Source organism: Pelodiscus sinensis, chromosome 16, assembly GCF_052426305.1.
Source record: "Pelodiscus sinensis isolate ZL-2025 chromosome 16, ASM5242630v1, whole genome shotgun sequence".
NCBI lineage: Eukaryota > Metazoa > Chordata > Testudines > Trionychidae > Pelodiscus > Pelodiscus sinensis.
Genome location: NC_143067.1, coordinates 34,538,840 through 34,555,015, shown reverse-complemented (window position 1 = coordinate 34,555,015; position 16,176 = coordinate 34,538,840). Strand labels below are relative to the sequence as shown.

The following is a 16,176-nucleotide window of genomic DNA, read 5'->3' as shown; positions in this document are numbered from 1 at the left end:
TCTCTCTCTCCTACTCGCCTCTCAGATTTTACCTCCTTTCCCTGTTAAAAATCCCTGCTTTCCCAGCAGGCTCCTGGCCCCACACTGGGCAGTCTCCCACAGCTCAGATTCTGCTCCCGAAGAGCAGCTTGCTCAACATTCTGCATCAACTTCAGCCAAAGCAATGAGAGGGGCAGGGCTGACTACAGTAAATTCTTCTAGCACTGAGTGCTTTAACATCCTAATCTGTGCTCCCGGATCCAACAGGGCAATAAGTATTTCAGGGCTTGTCAACCCCTGGGAAGAGCTGAGAGCAGCTAGTGTGGAATGCACACTAACTCCCCGCACCGCCCCTCGTACTGTGCACTAAGGGTGTCTTCTTGCTCTGTAGCTTAACGCATTTGAGAAGTGCGATAGCTAAACTGCCTGAGGGCACTCAGCAGTCCACCTACAGAATTATACAGAAGAGCTAGTGGGTCTTTAATTCATACCCTGGCTTCCTGCCCACTAACTTCCCATGTAGACAAGCCCTCAGACTGGGGATGTGAACAGATAACTGGTTAACCGATTACTGGTTAGTGTCACCCTTACCAGGTTATATTTACCAGGTAATGCTTAACTGGTTCTCCGGGAGCAACACTGCAGGGCCCGTGTGAGGTCAGGGGCTGGCAGCTCACCTAGTGCGGGGCTGGGAGTGGAAGTCTTGCAGGCTGGTTGGGAGCTGCTCTGGCCAGGCTGGAGCGGTCTCCTGCCTGGGATCCCACTTAGTCAATTAACGGGTTAAATGTTTAGCTAACCTAACGTTCATCCAAGTAACTTATTAATTGGGATTTTACATCCCTACTCACACACTGTATCTTTCAAAGCTACAATGTCCAGTCAGGACTGAGGCTTTGCTGGAAGTGCAATCCTGCAGGCTCAAGTGAGCGCTGATGAACCAAGAAATACACTAAATCCGTTAGGAATTAACATCAGTGCCTGCTCCACAGTGCAGGGAAAAGAACGGTTACTTACCTGTATCTGTTCTTCTTCGAGATGTGTTGCTCATGTCCATTCGAATCAGGTGTGCGCACCACGTGCGCTGCGTCTTCCGGAGCATTTTCCCTAGCAGTACCCATAGTGCCAGCAGGGCGCCCCCTGGAGTGGCGCCGCTATGGCGGAGCATAAGTACCCCTGCCGGCGCTCTCCCTCCTCAGTTCCTTCTTGCCGGACGCTCCAACGAAGGGGAGGTAGGAGGGGAATTGAATGGACATGAGCAACACATCTCGAAGAACAACAGTTACAGGTAAATAACTGTTCTTTTCTTCTTCAAGTGGTTGCTCATGTCCTTTCGAATCAGGTGATTTCCAAGCCAACCCCACTCCATGGAGGAGGGGTCGGAGCACCCAGAAAGAGAAGTCCAGGAAAGATGAACAACCCAAAACATCTTTATTCAAGTAACATAACACGGAGAACTGTTGAATAAAGTGCAATGTGGTACAGAGAAAAAAACTAACATATTTACAATACAGAGCTGAGACCCGCAGAGCCCAACCCCTGGCCTGCTGTGTCAGCGCATAGTGAGCCATAAAGGTATGCACTGAAGACCATGTGGCCGCCCTGCAGATTTCCGTAATTGGAACCTGCGCCCCCAAAACTACAGAGGACGCCTACGCCCTGGTGGAATGTGCTGTAACCTGGGGCGGGACCTTCCCGGCCAAGACATAACACTCCCTGATACACCCCGCGATCCAATTGGACGACCTCTGGGTCAAGATAGGGAGCCCTTTCATTCTGTCCGCGAAAGCAACAAACAGTTGTGTGGACTTACGAAAGGGTTTCATTCTATCAACATAAAAGGCTAACGCCTGCCTAGCATCTGGGGAGTGGAGCACTTGCTCCTTAGGAGAGGCATGGCTTTGGAAAGAAAACCGAGAGGTAAATTTCTTGGAACAGATAGAATGGTGACACCACCTTGGGGAGAAAGGCCGGGTGAGGATGGAGCCTCACATTATTGTCCGAGAACAGTAGGTAGGGTGGATTTACAGTTAGCGCCCTCAGCTTGGAGACCCTGCGAGCCGACGTAATGGCCACAATGAACGCAACCTTCATAGAGCGGGGCTTCAGAGAACACATAGCCAGCAGCTCAAAGGGGGGTGGCATCACTCGCTGCCTTCCATGTTGGATCGACAGGAGTCTCTCTGTTCTCTGACCATGTGGTCAAAAGATTCCTTAAGGGTTTTGATAAGTTATATATCTCGGTTAGACCCCCTCTCCCTGAGAGGGAGTCAACAATGACTTTTCCTTGTTGAGCATGAGGCCCAGTTTTACGAAGAGAGTCCTTGTAAGGGAAACTTGAGCCTCAACTTTTTCTTAGGATCGACCACGAATCAGCCAGTCGTGTAGGTACGGAAAGATGTGTACCCCTTTTTTGCGGAATAAAGCTGCTACGACTGACATGCATTTCGTGAATACCCTGGGTGCTGTCGAGAGACCAAATGGGAGCACTGTAAACTGGAAGTGACAGCAGGATACAATAAAGTGGAGAAACCTCCTGTGGCTGGGTCTTACTGCCACATTAAAGTAAGCGTCCTTGAGATCAAGAGTTGCGTTCCAGTCTCCTAACTGTAATACCGGGATAACAGAAGCCAGGGTTACCATTCTGAATTTGGATTTTACCACCATCTTGTTGAGGTCCCTGAGGTCTAGGATGGGATGAACCCCGCCCTTGGGGTTTGGGACAATAAAATACCGGGAATAAAACCCCTTGCCCTTAAATGTGGATGGACCCTCTCTACCGCTCCCTTTTGGATGGAGAATGCCTTCATGAGAGGTGTCCCTGAAAAGGGACGGGCGAGTTGGAAGGGGGTGAACCCAGGAAGGGGATAGTATAGCTATCTCTGACTATTCTCAGAACCCAGGCGTCGGTGGTGATTCCTACCCAGGCACGGGCAAAACGGGATAATCTGGCCCCAAACAGGGGCCTGGGGGGGGAAACTGGTGCGCAACGCTCTAGAGGACCGTCAAAATGGGTGCTTGGACTGTTGAGAGGGGCCGTGTCCAACCCCACGGGGTTATCCCCTCTTGGGCGGTGCCGACGACCTCTGGCCGATGACGGGGCCACAGCCACCCCCGCATCCCCACTGGGAGCACGAGGATGGCATCTCCAGTAATCCCCATGGGGGACCTGGGACTGCGTTCTCCCCTACTGTCTGTAGGGAAGCTGACATCGCTGAGGAGCCGGCATGTGGATCCCCAAGGACCGGAGAGTAGACCTTGTGTCCTTGAGCGTATGGAGCCTCAAGTCTGTATGCTCCGAGAATAATGCCTTGCTGTCAAAAGGCAGATCCTGAATAGTAGTCTGGACATCAGGAGGTATTCCAGACACCTGCAGCCAGGCACTACAGCGCATAACTACACCTGACGCCATGGTGTGGGCTGCAGAGTCAACAGCGTCCAGTGAAGCCTGAAGAGCTGTACGGGCGATAGTCCTGTCCTCTGTGGTCATAGCCGCAAACTCCTGACATGCCTTGGCGGGAAGCCTATCTTTAAACTTATCCATCGCCTGCCATGTGTTATAGGCGTATCGGCTCAGCATTGCCTGCTGGTTAGCACTGCAGAGCTGCACCCCACTAGTGGTATACACACACCTTACGCCCCATCAGGTCGAGGCGTTTGGGCTCTCTAGCCTTCGGGGACAGCCCCGACTGCGGAAGTCTCTCCTTCTGGGCCGCAGCTTGGACTACCAGGGACCCCAGGACAGGCTGGGAATACAGGTGCTCGTGCCCTGACTGCAGGACATAATAGCGACTTTCTACTCCCTTTAAGGTAGAGGTTAAAGAAGCCGGGGTCTGCCACAGGGCGTTACTGATCTTAGCCACTGTTTTGTTGAGTGGCAATGCAAAACGGGCTGGCGCATCATCGGACAGGATGTCTATCATGGGATCCGTGTCCTCCACTACTGGCTCCACTGGGACACCCAGATTGGAGGCCAGACGCCGGAGCAGATCCCGATGCGACCAAGAATCTATTGTCGGCATTGCCGATGCGGGATCCGCTAAAGCTTCGTCAGGAGACGAGGACGATGACTCCTGGAATGGCACCGGATCCAGCATAGGGCCCGATGGAGGGGGCAGCTGGGCAGGCGGCACCACGGCCGGAAGCGGGTCCGTCACTGAAGCCTGCGGATCTCTAGCGGCATCGATAGTAGCAGCCGTCTGGGCCAAGGGAGGGGGTCGTGACAGCGACGCCGACAGAGGTGCCTGGAGACACTAGACACCACGTAGCGGGGCACAGGCCCTTGCCACTGGTGGTATGCCTACGGCGTCCAAAAAGGCCAATGCGGCTGGGGTGGCCAAGTCTGCTGCACACGTGAACAGTCACGCCAGTGCTGGGAACGGGATTTATGATGTGACGAAGCTGCCGAGGACTCCGACCTGAAAAAGCCCACATCAGAATCTGAAGAGAAGTCAGACTCAGGCCAGGGTGGTGCCAATGATGAGTGCCCTGGCACTATCGGAGGGGTGAACCTGGCCATAGATTCTGGCTTGCCCGCGTGCGTGTGGTGAGGGCGTACCGGTACTGGTAAGACAGGCCCCTGTGCTGCATGCAGTGTCGACGCAGTGCATGTGGACGGTGCCGGTTGTGGGCGTGGACCTCTCAAGTCCAGTTGCCCCAAAGACAGCACCCCCATTGTTGCCCCGATGGATACCACAGCAGGCAGGACAGAAGGCGCTCTCAAAGAAATGGGCATTATCGGCGTTGGTGGTACTGGCATGGCCCACTGGGCTGATGCCGGTACCTGAAGTGGTGCCGAAGAGCCCGGTGCCTGCACTTGCATCAGTGCCGAAAAGCCCGGTGCCGAAGACTGAAGCAGCAACCCGGTCAAGAGGGTCGGTGCCGTTGACGGTGCCATAAGGCTTGAGTAATATGGTGCCGTTGATGATGCCATAAGGCCTGAGTAATACAGCACTGGGGCAGCCAAGACCAGTTCCAGGAGAGGTCCCAGCACCGACAGGGGTCGAGGCCAGTCAGGCACCGCGTGAGGCCTGGTGGCCCTTTGTCGAGGCTGGCACCGAGGTAGAGGCAAGCGGTACTGGTCCCACTGCATATGTGAGCGGTGCCGACCGATCCAACCGGTGCGGAGGAGAAGCCAGTGCCAACATGGATCCCAGCGTTGAAGATCTCGACCTCTCCGCCTCAATCGACGACAGAGGGGAGGTAGTGAGGCTAATCAGGTCCTGCGCCGCCGCAAAAGTGTCCGGCGTCGAAGGACGATGCGAGGGTAGCTGACCTGGACTTGATGGTTGTCCAGCTCTTTTACACTGCACCATAGTACTCAGAGACGCCTGCACTGGGGATTCGAGGCAACGGTGTAGGCCGGACCTGGACTTCCGGCTCGGAGACCTACCCCGTGAAGACCTTGACTTCTTCGGCACCGGGGAGTGAGAGCGGTACCGAGGCCTCGGTACCGAAGTCTGCGCATGGGATGGAGTGTCTCGTGTCGACACCAGCACACTGTTGAATGTCCAGTCGGTGCCGGCTGTAAAGCTGCCTCCATGAGAAGCTTCAAACGAGAGTCCCGCTCCCTCTTTGTGTGCGGCTTGAACGACCTGCAGATCTTACAGGCATCTGCTAGGTGACCCTCACCCAAACACTTTAAACAGCTATCATGAGGGTCTGCCTCGGGCATGAATTTAGCGCATACAGCGCAAGCCTTAAAGCCTTGTGGTGCAGGCATTCCTCAGTCCCGAAGGGGGAGAAGGAAAAAACAAAGAACTGCTAACTATATAACTAATTTGAACTATTTACAACTATCTACAACACTAAGAGAAACGGGAACCATTAACTACTCTAACAGAGAGACACGCTCCAACGACCGTCACGGGTGGTAAGAAGGAATTGAGGAGGGGGAGTGTCAGCAGGGGTACTTATGCTCCGCCACAGCGGTGCCACTCCAGGGGGCGCCCTGCCGGCGCTACGGGTACTGCTAGGGAAAATGCTCCGGAAGACGCGGTGCGCGCGGTGCGCACACCTGATTCAAATGGACATGAGCAACCATTCGAAGAAGAAATTGACATACTTCAAAGGTAGAGGGACTCTCTTACTGGCATCAAGAACAATCCCAGGCCATAAAACAGGGCTGCTTGCTAATCACAGCTTGCAGCAGAACAAGCCAAATAAGCCATGTGATGGAGGAGAAAGACTTGCTCTGAATATATTCTCCTTCGGCTCCATTATACAGAAGCAGGCAGTAAAGATTAAGCCCACTTACTTTTCAAGAAAGAAAGTAAAGCATCATAATCACCTTGTCACGCTCTTTGTCCTTCAGTTTGTCCATTGATCGTTTCAGCCCCTCTTCCAGGAGATCAATGAGCCGCACTGTATCCCCAGAACGAGTTTTGAACTTTTTCCTGAAAGCACATAGACAAAAATCTTGTTTGGCTTGATAGAAACCCCGCAAACCCTTGCAGAACTAAATCTTCCAATTTCTTGCTTGGCTCACATTCCTCAATAGTTTAATAGATTCAGCTGCACATTTCAATGGCCTCCACATCTAAGTCAAAAGCATAAAACAGTCAAAACTGGTGCACCTATGAGTGGAGGGGAACTGTAATAAAACTGACAGGGGAAAAGAAATGTTGTGATTGCCTGGCAATTGTGTCAGTCGTGTGGGTAGGACTGTTTTCATGCATCATCAAAGCAACCATTGTCAGAAAAATACCTCAAAATAGTTCCCCCTATTTTAATAGTGAAATGCAACAAAGGACACAGCCTGTGGACTCAGAGCTACACACAGCTCTTGCAGAATGCATGGGTTTGATTGCAGTTTCATGTAAGAGCAGCTTGGGATGACGTTCAGAGTAACTGGTCTAGAGACATGGGCACTGGGATCCCTTTCAATCCCTTCATGCAACCAGAGAGAGATGGGGAAGGTGGAATGAAAACCATCCCTTCATCCTTCAGCAACGAGAAAGAGGGAGACAGACAGACACAGCTTAAGAGTCACAGCTAGCCACAGTGCAACCCTTGAGCACATTGTGTGAAACGCTCCTCAAGTCACAAAGTCCAGGAAAGCAATGCGATGCCATGAAAACCAGAAGGGGAATTTCAAGCCATGCTACAATCAGCTTGTGACCCTTTGTGGGCCGCGAACACTTCTATTTGTAGCAAAGGGATAGAACTGGATTGCAAAGAAGACTGAATTAGCTTTAAATTCCTTTCATAGAGTCTATGGGACAATTCTGTGGTTTTGTTCCCAATTAGCAAAACAGAAACACAAACCAGACATGGAGGACACCGAACAATCTTGTCAAAGAAAATGGATCTAAACCTACAATCTAGCCAGAGTGACTGGGCCAGCTTGGGATGGAGTTCTAAGTATTTAAATATTCGAAAGTTCTAAATATTTAAATAAATATTTTTCTTATAGAAAATAAATTCAGATTTCTTAATTTGCAGTTACTTTACCAAGAAACAACAAAACACTGGCTTGCAATGTTAATGAACTTTGTTTAAAAGAAACTGGGGTATTTTTAGGTAGAATTTTCTGAGGTGAAAAGAAAGCAGATCTACTTCATTTGGGAAAAAGCAAGGTGGCTTTAAAAAAAAATCCCTGAACTTTTTAGATTCCAGAAAAATGTTCATTTTTATAAACTAGTAACAAAATACAGTAAACTTCCAATAATCCGGCACCTTTAGGACCCAGGGGGTGCCGGATTATCAGATATGACGGACTATAGCTGTGGTCACCAACCAGTAGATCGTGAGCTACCGGTAGATCTCAGGGGCTCTAAGAGTAGCTCTTGAGCCCTCTCTGAACTGCGCACCTGCTCAGTACATTTACATTAGATTTCCTCATTTGAGGTGCAGCTACTCACTGAGCAACAACACAGGTGAGTAGCTGCGAGGAATGGTGAGAGCTGGGAGGTCGGGAGGGCTGAAACACCCCAGCCAGCTGACTGTGGCTTTCACAGCTGGAGCTAGGCGCAGCCTCCCTGGGCTGAGTGCAGGGCAGCCGGGCTGGAGGGATGAGAAGCTGCCTGGCCTGCTGGCTGTGGCATTCAGCCCAGAGGAGGCTGAACCACGCTCCAGCTGATTGGGCGGCTTCCCCTCTGCGCCTGCCCACATGGAGCTTGGTGGCACCCTGGCTGAGCACCATGGCCAGCTGGCCAGGCAGCCGCTTTTCTTCGCTCCAGCCCAGCTGCCCTGCAGTCAGTCCAGAGGGAGCGCAGGTCGGAGGCTTCCCTCCGTGGCTGGTGTAGGGAACTCCCTGCCCCCAACCTTGTTCCCTCTCCTCTGCCCCAAACTTGTCCCCGGCCCTCCTGGCCCCCTGTTCCCTCTCCCTTGCCCCCCCGACCCTGCTGCAGAAACCTGCCCCCCCCTGCAGAAACTTGTCCCCCGGCACCCTGCCCCCCCTGCAGAAACCAGGGGGTTTCTGGCACCCTGTCTCCTACTACAGAAACCTGTCCCCCTGCTCCCCTCTGCAGAAACCTGTCCCCCCCAGCACCCTGTCCCCTGCTGCAGAAACCTGTCCTGGCACCCTGCCCCCTCTTCCTTGCCCCCATTGGCACCCTGTTCCCTGCTCCAGAACCCACTAGTACCCCTCCGCAGTACTGTGTCCCCTGCTCCCGAATGACTTTTCTATGGGTCAGTGACCCCTGACTCAAGGCAGGTTCCCTGCCATTCTCATAAATAAAGACAATGCAGAAACAGTATTCTATTTAAAAATGAAGCCTGGCCAACAAACCTCTCCAAGCCAGTGTCCCCTCCTCCACCTCCTCCTGCATCCAGATTTCCTCCCAGAGCTTGCACCTCTCACCCCTTCCCACACCCAAACACCTCATTCCCACCCCAGAGCCTACACATCCTGTCTCAACACAGCAAGGGTCCAGCTAGACTGCAGGAGTTTTTCAGGATTCTGGAGATATCCCAGAAAAACTCTTCTGCATCCAGGGTTGCGTTTGTTCTTCCGCTTTTTTAGTGGAAGAGCAAACAGGCTTTTTTGGTCACCCCTATATTCCTCTTTCCACAAGGAGGGTTTTTTTTCTGACATTTGGTCCAGTGTAGACAGGCCAAATGTTGGAAAAACCTCTTCCTACAGAAGAATAAAAATAAAAAAAGCAGCAGCAGTATAAGGATTGAGGATAGCAAGTGATGGAGAGGAGGAGAATAGAGAGGGCGGGGCTTCAAGGAAGGGGCGGGGCGGTAGATCTTGGCTTGGTCTGTCATTTAAAAAGTGATCTTGGGTGTAAAAAGGTTGGAGACCACTAGACTATAGGAAGGGGGGACTACGTGGAGTCTGGGGTGGAGAGGGGTGATGCGCCCCTCGGCGCTGCGGGACCAACCCAGCAGCACTCCAGCTGCTCTGCCCCAGACTTCCCCAAGTCAGCCGCTGCTGAAACTGACCAGCAGCTGACTCCAGGAAGCCCAGGGCACAGCAGGCTCTGCCCCGGGCTTCCTGGAGTCAGCCACTGGTCAGTTTCAGCAGCGGCTGACTTGGGGAAGTCTTGGACAGAGCAGCTGGGGTGCTGCTGGGTTGATCCCGCAGCGCCGAGGGGTGACGCTACGGGACCAACCCGGCAGCACCCCAGCTGCTCTGCCTCCGGCTTCCCTGAGTCAGTCGCTGGTCAGTTTCAGCAGCGGCGGAATCTGGGAAGCCGGGGGCAGAGCAGCTCCAATTGTCCGGCTGCCTGGAGCACTTCCGGGTTCCATATAGTGCCGGATCCACTGGATGCCAGACCACTGGAGTTTTACTGTATATGGAGTCACAGCAGACATGCAAAAGCTCCTTAATAAATAAAATTTGTTTTTTCAATATTTTCAATGTCAACATGTAAATCCAACTATTCAAAGTGCAAGTACTTGCATGATAGTTGACTGGTACGTGGTCATACAAGAGTATGTCTTATAGACACCTTGACAGCATCTACTTGACTCTGACACTGAAAATGGCAATATGATCTGGCCTCTTTTTGTAAAGTCTGATGCTGAGACAGTATGGCAAGTGAAATCACAGCTCCCATTAAATGTGCCATGACACAGACTATTCATTAAACTTACTTATCTTCTCCCAATACCACTCCAAATGCAGCATGGACTACTCTGGTCACCGTAGGGTCATACCAGCCAATCATCTGTCCTGCTGCAAATACCGTCTGCAAGTGCACCGACTGCAAAAGGAACAGGTAAATAAAAAGCAGATGTCAGTTGCATTTTCCAAGTATGTGTTTATTAAGGTTTTAGTATAAATGCTGTTAATATTTGTATAGGAGGAAAGAAATTACAGGGCATCCCCGCTATATGTCCAAGATACGTTAAAAAAAATGACATAAGGACGTAAAGAGGAGAATTTTTTCCCTGCAGGTGACTTCTATTTGCACAAATAGGTTTTGGGGTTTTTTTGGGGTGACGGAAGAGCAGGGAATAGGAAGACTTAAATGGAACAGTTCCCACAAGCATCAACGACGCTAGTGCAGAACCAACATATACAGGGGCGACGTATAGTGGGGACGCCCTGTATAAGGAAACTTTTCTTAACTGATCACATCCACCTTTAGATTCATTGCACAGAAGGCCTGTAATGATAAACCCCTGGTGTCATCTGATTCTACGGACAATCCTGATTTCAAAAAGTGTCAATGCATCATCATTTTAAAGCTCCCCACTTCTTGGTACACAAGAGTGAGACAAGTACATCACCACCGACTGTAGAAGTAAATGTAAATGCTGGTGAAAGGTACTAAGCCAAGAGCCCTGGAGATGCCACAGATAAGGCAATGCGTGCAAGTTTTTATCACTCTCTCCTTGTCGTTCAGATTCAGTGCTGACCTGGACGTGGGGATAGTTTAGTTTCCCTGCTTGTTTAATACTTGGGCTCTGCCCAGATGGACACTCATAGACTCATAGACTCATAGACTTTAAGGTCAGAAGGGACCATTATGATCATCTAGTCTGACCCCCTGCACAGTGCAGGCCACAGAATCTCGCCCACCCCTCTTAGAATAATCCTCTCACCTATGTCTCAGATATTGAAGCCTTCCAATACTTTGAAGGCCCCAACATGCAGAGAGTCCTTCAGCTGTGATCTGTGCCCAATGCTACAGAGGAAGGCGAAAAACCTCCAGGGCCTCTGCCAATCTACCCTGGAGGAAAATTCCTTCCTGACCCCAAATATGGCGATCAGCTAAACCCTGAGCATGTGGGCAAGACTCACCAGCCAGACACCCAGAAAGTTCCCTATAGCAACTCCTATCATCCCTCCATTGACCTATAACTGGAAATGAATGGTCAATTAGTTACCAAGATCATGTTATTTCATCCAACCATCCCCTTATCATAGAATCAGAACTGGAAGAGACCTCAGAAGGTCGTCAAGTCCAGCCCTCCGCTCTAGGCAGGACCAATCCCATCTAAATCAACCCGGCCAGGGCTTTGTCAAGCCGAGACTTAAACACCTCTAGGGATGGAGACTCCACTACTTCCCTAGGTAACCCATTCCAATGCTTCACTACCCTCCTAGTAAAATAGTTTTTCCTAATATCCAATCTGGACCTCTCCCACCACAACTTGAGACCATTGCTCCTTGTTCTGCCATCTGTCACTACTGAGAACAGCCTCTCTCCATCCTCTTTGGAACCTCCCTTCAGGAAGTTGAAGGCTGCTATCAAGTCCCCCCTCACTCTTCGCTTCTGCAGACTAAACAGACCCAAGTCCCTCAGCCTCTCCTCGTAGGTCATATGCTCCAGACCCCTAATCATTTTGGTTGCCCTCCGCTGGACCCTCTCCAATGCGTCCGCATCCTTTTTGTAGTGGGGGGCCCAGAACTGGACACAGTACTCCAGATGTGGCCTCACCAAAGCCGAATAAAGGGGAATAATGACATCTCTGGATCTGCTGGCAATGCTCCTCTTAATGCATCCTAATATGCCATTAGCTTTCTTGGCTACAAGGGCACACTGTTGACTCATATCTAGCTTCTCATCCACTGTAACCCCCAGGTCCTTTTCTGCAGAACTACTACTTAACTGGTTGGTCCCCAGCCTGTAACTATGCTTGGGATTCTTCCGTCCCAAGTGCAGGACTCTACACTTGTCTTTGTTGAATCTCATGAGATTTCTAGTGGCCCAATCCTCCAATTTGTCCAAGTCACTCTGGACCCTATCTCTGCCCTTAAGCGTATCTACCTCTCCCCCTAGCTTAGTGTCATCTGCAAACTTGCTGAGGGTGCAATCTATCCCCTCATCCAGGTCATTAATAAAGATATTGAACAAAACCGGTCCTAGAACCGAACCTTGGGGCACTCCACTAGAAACCGACCTCCATCCTGACATCGAACCGTTGATCACTACCCGCTGGGCCCGGCCTTCTAGCCATCTTTCTATCCATCTTACCGTCCATTTATCCAATCCGCATTCCCTTAACTTGCTGGCAAGAATATTGTGGGAGACCGTATCAAAAGCCTTGCTAAAGTCAAGGTATATAACATCCACTGACTTTCCCATGTCCACTGAGCCAGTTACCTCATCATAGAAGCTAATCAGATTGGTCAAGCACGACTTGCCCTTTGTGAATCCATGCTGACTATTCCTGATCACTTTCCTCTCATTCAAGTGTCTCAAAATGGACTCCTTTATGATCCCTTCCATGATTTTTCCAGGAACCGAGGTAAGACTGACCGGCCTATAGTTCCCTGGATCGTCCTTCTTCCCTTTTTTGAAGATGGGCACTACATTTGCCTTTTTCCAATCATCCGGGATTTCGCCCGATCTCCACGACTTTTCAAAGATAATGGCCAAAGGCTCCTCAATGACATTTGCCAACTCCTTCAGTACCCTTGGGTGCATTAAGTCTGGACCCATGGATTTGTGTACGTTTAGTTTTTCTAAATAGTTCCTAACCTGTTCTTTACCCACCAAGGGTTAAACTGGGCTGGCAAATTCTGTGATTGGATCATAGCCCATGAGCTACTGGACCAAAACTCCAGATAATTTCATATAAGGGCCAATAGAGGGCCAATAGGTGGTGAAACTTTCTAGCACCTGACTGAAAAATAAAACAGAGATCTGGAAACTCACCTGCCCACTATCCACCACATAAACAATTATATCAGCATTTTCCTCAAACAGCCTTTGCTTCAGAGCTGCTAAGTCAGATGTATCATATGTGTAACCTCCGTCTGATTTCATGATTGTTAAGGGAACAGAGCATCCTGGGACAAACACAATCTTCCGCCCATCATCCACCTGTACATATCCTAGGGAAAGAGGTCATCCGGGGGTAAACATTAGAAAGGAAGCAGATCGGAAGGAACACTTTGTCAGATGTTGCACGTAAGAAGTGACAGTGCTCTGAAGCTTGTGAAAGCCAGGTGCTCCTATCGATTCACATTCTTGAAAGACATTTTGTGCGGGGTCAGATTTAATGCTTGATTTCTTTTAAAAATCATGATTTGCTAGAAGAGCAGGGATTTATACAAATCTAGCTTTGCTGGTGAAATAATAGGCTAATATTAACAGAGTTCTAACTTGATTTTAAATCCACTGAATATTGGTATCCTGATGCACTAGGACCACTGTAAAGAGGTGTTTGGAAAATGAGAGATTTGAAAGGGGAAAACCACCTAAACAGATGCAGGATGTGGAACCCGACAGTGATCATAATGCTTTTATATTATATTATAGTGATTATAATTTTCAAAAACAAGCTAGAAGTATGACTAGCTGGGTCTATGGACGGGTACAGATTAGGTACTGTTAAGGCCAGAGAAATATGTAAAGGCAATCTCTAGGAAAGGGGTCTGTATATTATTTGTATCCCACTGTTCTGACGCTAACAAAATCATGGGAATGGAAAGTGTCCATTACATCACAGTGTTTTTTGTGAATTGCCCACACTTATTCGGACCAATCTAAGGTTCTGGTGCATTTCTCTGTTACAGTGTTACTTGACTATCTTGGTCCTACTGAACATAAATATTTGTAATGTCACATCTGAGCTCCTGGTAATTTCCAATACAGATTTTTGTCTCAGAGCCCTGAATTCCCAAACCTTTCTGAATGACAAGGATTAGACTATGTCCCTTAGCAAGGGAGCATTTTCTAGTAAAAAACGTAAAGGAGGGAAAAACAAGAAAAAATGAAAGGCAGTGTCTAATCTGGGGAACATAAATCTTGAAAGTGTCTCCAAACAACCCAGAACAAATTCATACTCTTTCAAACTAAAAAAACAAACAATTCCCCCCCCCCAAAAAAAGTGCCCTGACAATTGTTGTGTTTTTGATTATGTTAAAGAATGTGTTACCTTTTTCTTCAAATTCTTGCACAATATCTTTCATCCTGTCTTGGTAGTATGATTCCCCTCTCTCTATTAGCGTAATATCCAAGCAGTCATAGATTTTTTGGAACTCTGAGTAGAGAAACCAGAGAGAACGATTTAAAAAACACATACACAATTCTGACTGACTGTGTTTAGGACTTAAAGCAAATAGGCCCCTGACTGCAATGAGAGAAGAGTGGTCTTGACTTGAGGGTAGGCCAGTGGCCTGGGAACCAAAAGATCTGAGTTCCATTCCAGTTCTTTGGCAGACAATCTGTGACTTGACTTCTGTGCCTGACTTCCCACCTATAATAGAGTTACTGTACTCCCTTACCTTAGGAGTGGTGGGGAGGCTGAATCTATTAGTAAATGTGAGGTGCTCAGATAATAAGGCTATAGGTCAGCAACTTAAAATTCTGAGCTATACTGGACAGAGCACTGCATTACAGAGGTGAGAGAGATGACCTGACATATGGAAGTAACAGTTGATAAATAAAACAGGCCACAGCGATACTATACTATTCAGTAAAAGTGTAAACATCTCAACAAGCTGTCAGAAAGGAACGAAAGGTTCTCTGTCTCCTTCTGAAACACAGGTAATTAAACAGAGGTGCAGGAAAGAATGGGTCTCAGATATTTTCTTTGGAAATGAGTGATTGATGACCACCATTCCAGACAACACTCTCAATACCGTTTGGGGCAAATCTGAGGATCCCAAGGTTTTCAAGTGCAGCTATATTCATTTTAAGTAAATGTTGCAACCAGCTCTGATGTTCTGATAGGTACGATGGAGTTCTATAGAGCAAACCTTCCTCAGCCATATGCTCTTTTTTATCAGAATGAATTTTATCAGCTTCCAAAGAACAACTTTACGTCTCAGATCCACATAAAACAAACATTGGTTTAAAGAAAAAGGCACTAATTCTAACTGTTACCTTTCCGAGATACATCACAGATCAGCTTCCATGCTTTAATGAAGTCTGGATTTTTGCTCTGTAATAGGACCACACACTGGTAGGCACGTTTCTTAAATTCTTCTTCTGTATCAAATCTCCGCTTAGATTCCTAGGTTAAAAACCATGCACAAGAGTAAGTATCTCTCCTACGCCAAACCGGATTTCTGACATTCTGTTTTAGAGCAAATGTTTACTTGATGGAAGGGAAGCAGTGTGGCCTAAGGGATAGGGTAACAAATTATTTTTATTAAACTAGCACACAATTCCTGAGACAGATACATGTATATCATAAAGTATCAAACTACAATAAACTAATAGTTTACTTCTTTAACAAATCCAGTTACAATTCATTTTGTTTCAACAATGTTATGCTGATCATTGACAACAGTTCTTAATTATTGCTTGATTTAAAAGTAAGAGGAGAATAAGTGAACATTTTAGCTAAGTACCTTGTAAAAGGCTTGGAGATCTCCAATGGGGGGTGAAACAGTCAGGTAATCGGGAAATTTATCTTGGAGATGAGCAATGAGCATTCCAAACTGGGTACCCCAATCTCCTAAATGGTTTAATCTGGCCAACAGTCAAAAAATGCAAAACAAAATTATGCATCATGTGAGAAATCAGAACTCAAACAGGCTGAACACTGTGGGAGGGGAAGGGGTTACACTCAACTGTGTGGCCACTGAGGGAATTAGTTAGGATGTAGTTTTAAGTTGTACCAAGGCTGGCTAGAGGATTTGGACAGCAGAGATGTAAAAGGAGAGCTGGTTAACCTCGCTCTTAACAGGTGAGGCTTATGGGTTCCAGTTAACCGGTAGGGGCTAGTGCAGCTCTCCACCCGTCCTGGGCCCATGTGTGGCAGGCCAAGCTGCCTCTTCCTACCCTCCGCTGCAGGTCGCACGCTGGCTTCCTGGGAATGAAACCGACTGCAGAGCCCACAGCAAAG

At 48.8% G+C, this 16,176-nt stretch overlaps 1 protein-coding gene across 3 annotated transcripts in view; it reads right to left on the bottom strand.

Moving 5' to 3' along the window:
* RARS1 (arginyl-tRNA synthetase 1) overlaps positions 1 to 16,176 on the bottom strand; it is a 40,019-nt gene that overhangs the window by 4,531 nt on the left and 19,312 nt on the right. For all 3 annotated transcript variants that reach the window (XM_075900172.2, XM_075900173.2, XM_075900174.2), the window contains 6 exons: positions 15,680 to 15,800; positions 15,210 to 15,339; positions 14,260 to 14,364; positions 13,035 to 13,213; positions 10,021 to 10,130; positions 6,266 to 6,371 (listed from right to left, as the gene is read on the bottom strand). In XM_075900172.2, the coding sequence (XP_075756287.2) occupies positions 6,266 to 6,371; positions 10,021 to 10,130; positions 13,035 to 13,213; positions 14,260 to 14,364; positions 15,210 to 15,339; positions 15,680 to 15,800 (751 nt within the window). The remainder of the gene's footprint in view (positions 1 to 6,265; positions 6,372 to 10,020; positions 10,131 to 13,034; positions 13,214 to 14,259; positions 14,365 to 15,209; positions 15,340 to 15,679; positions 15,801 to 16,176) is intronic.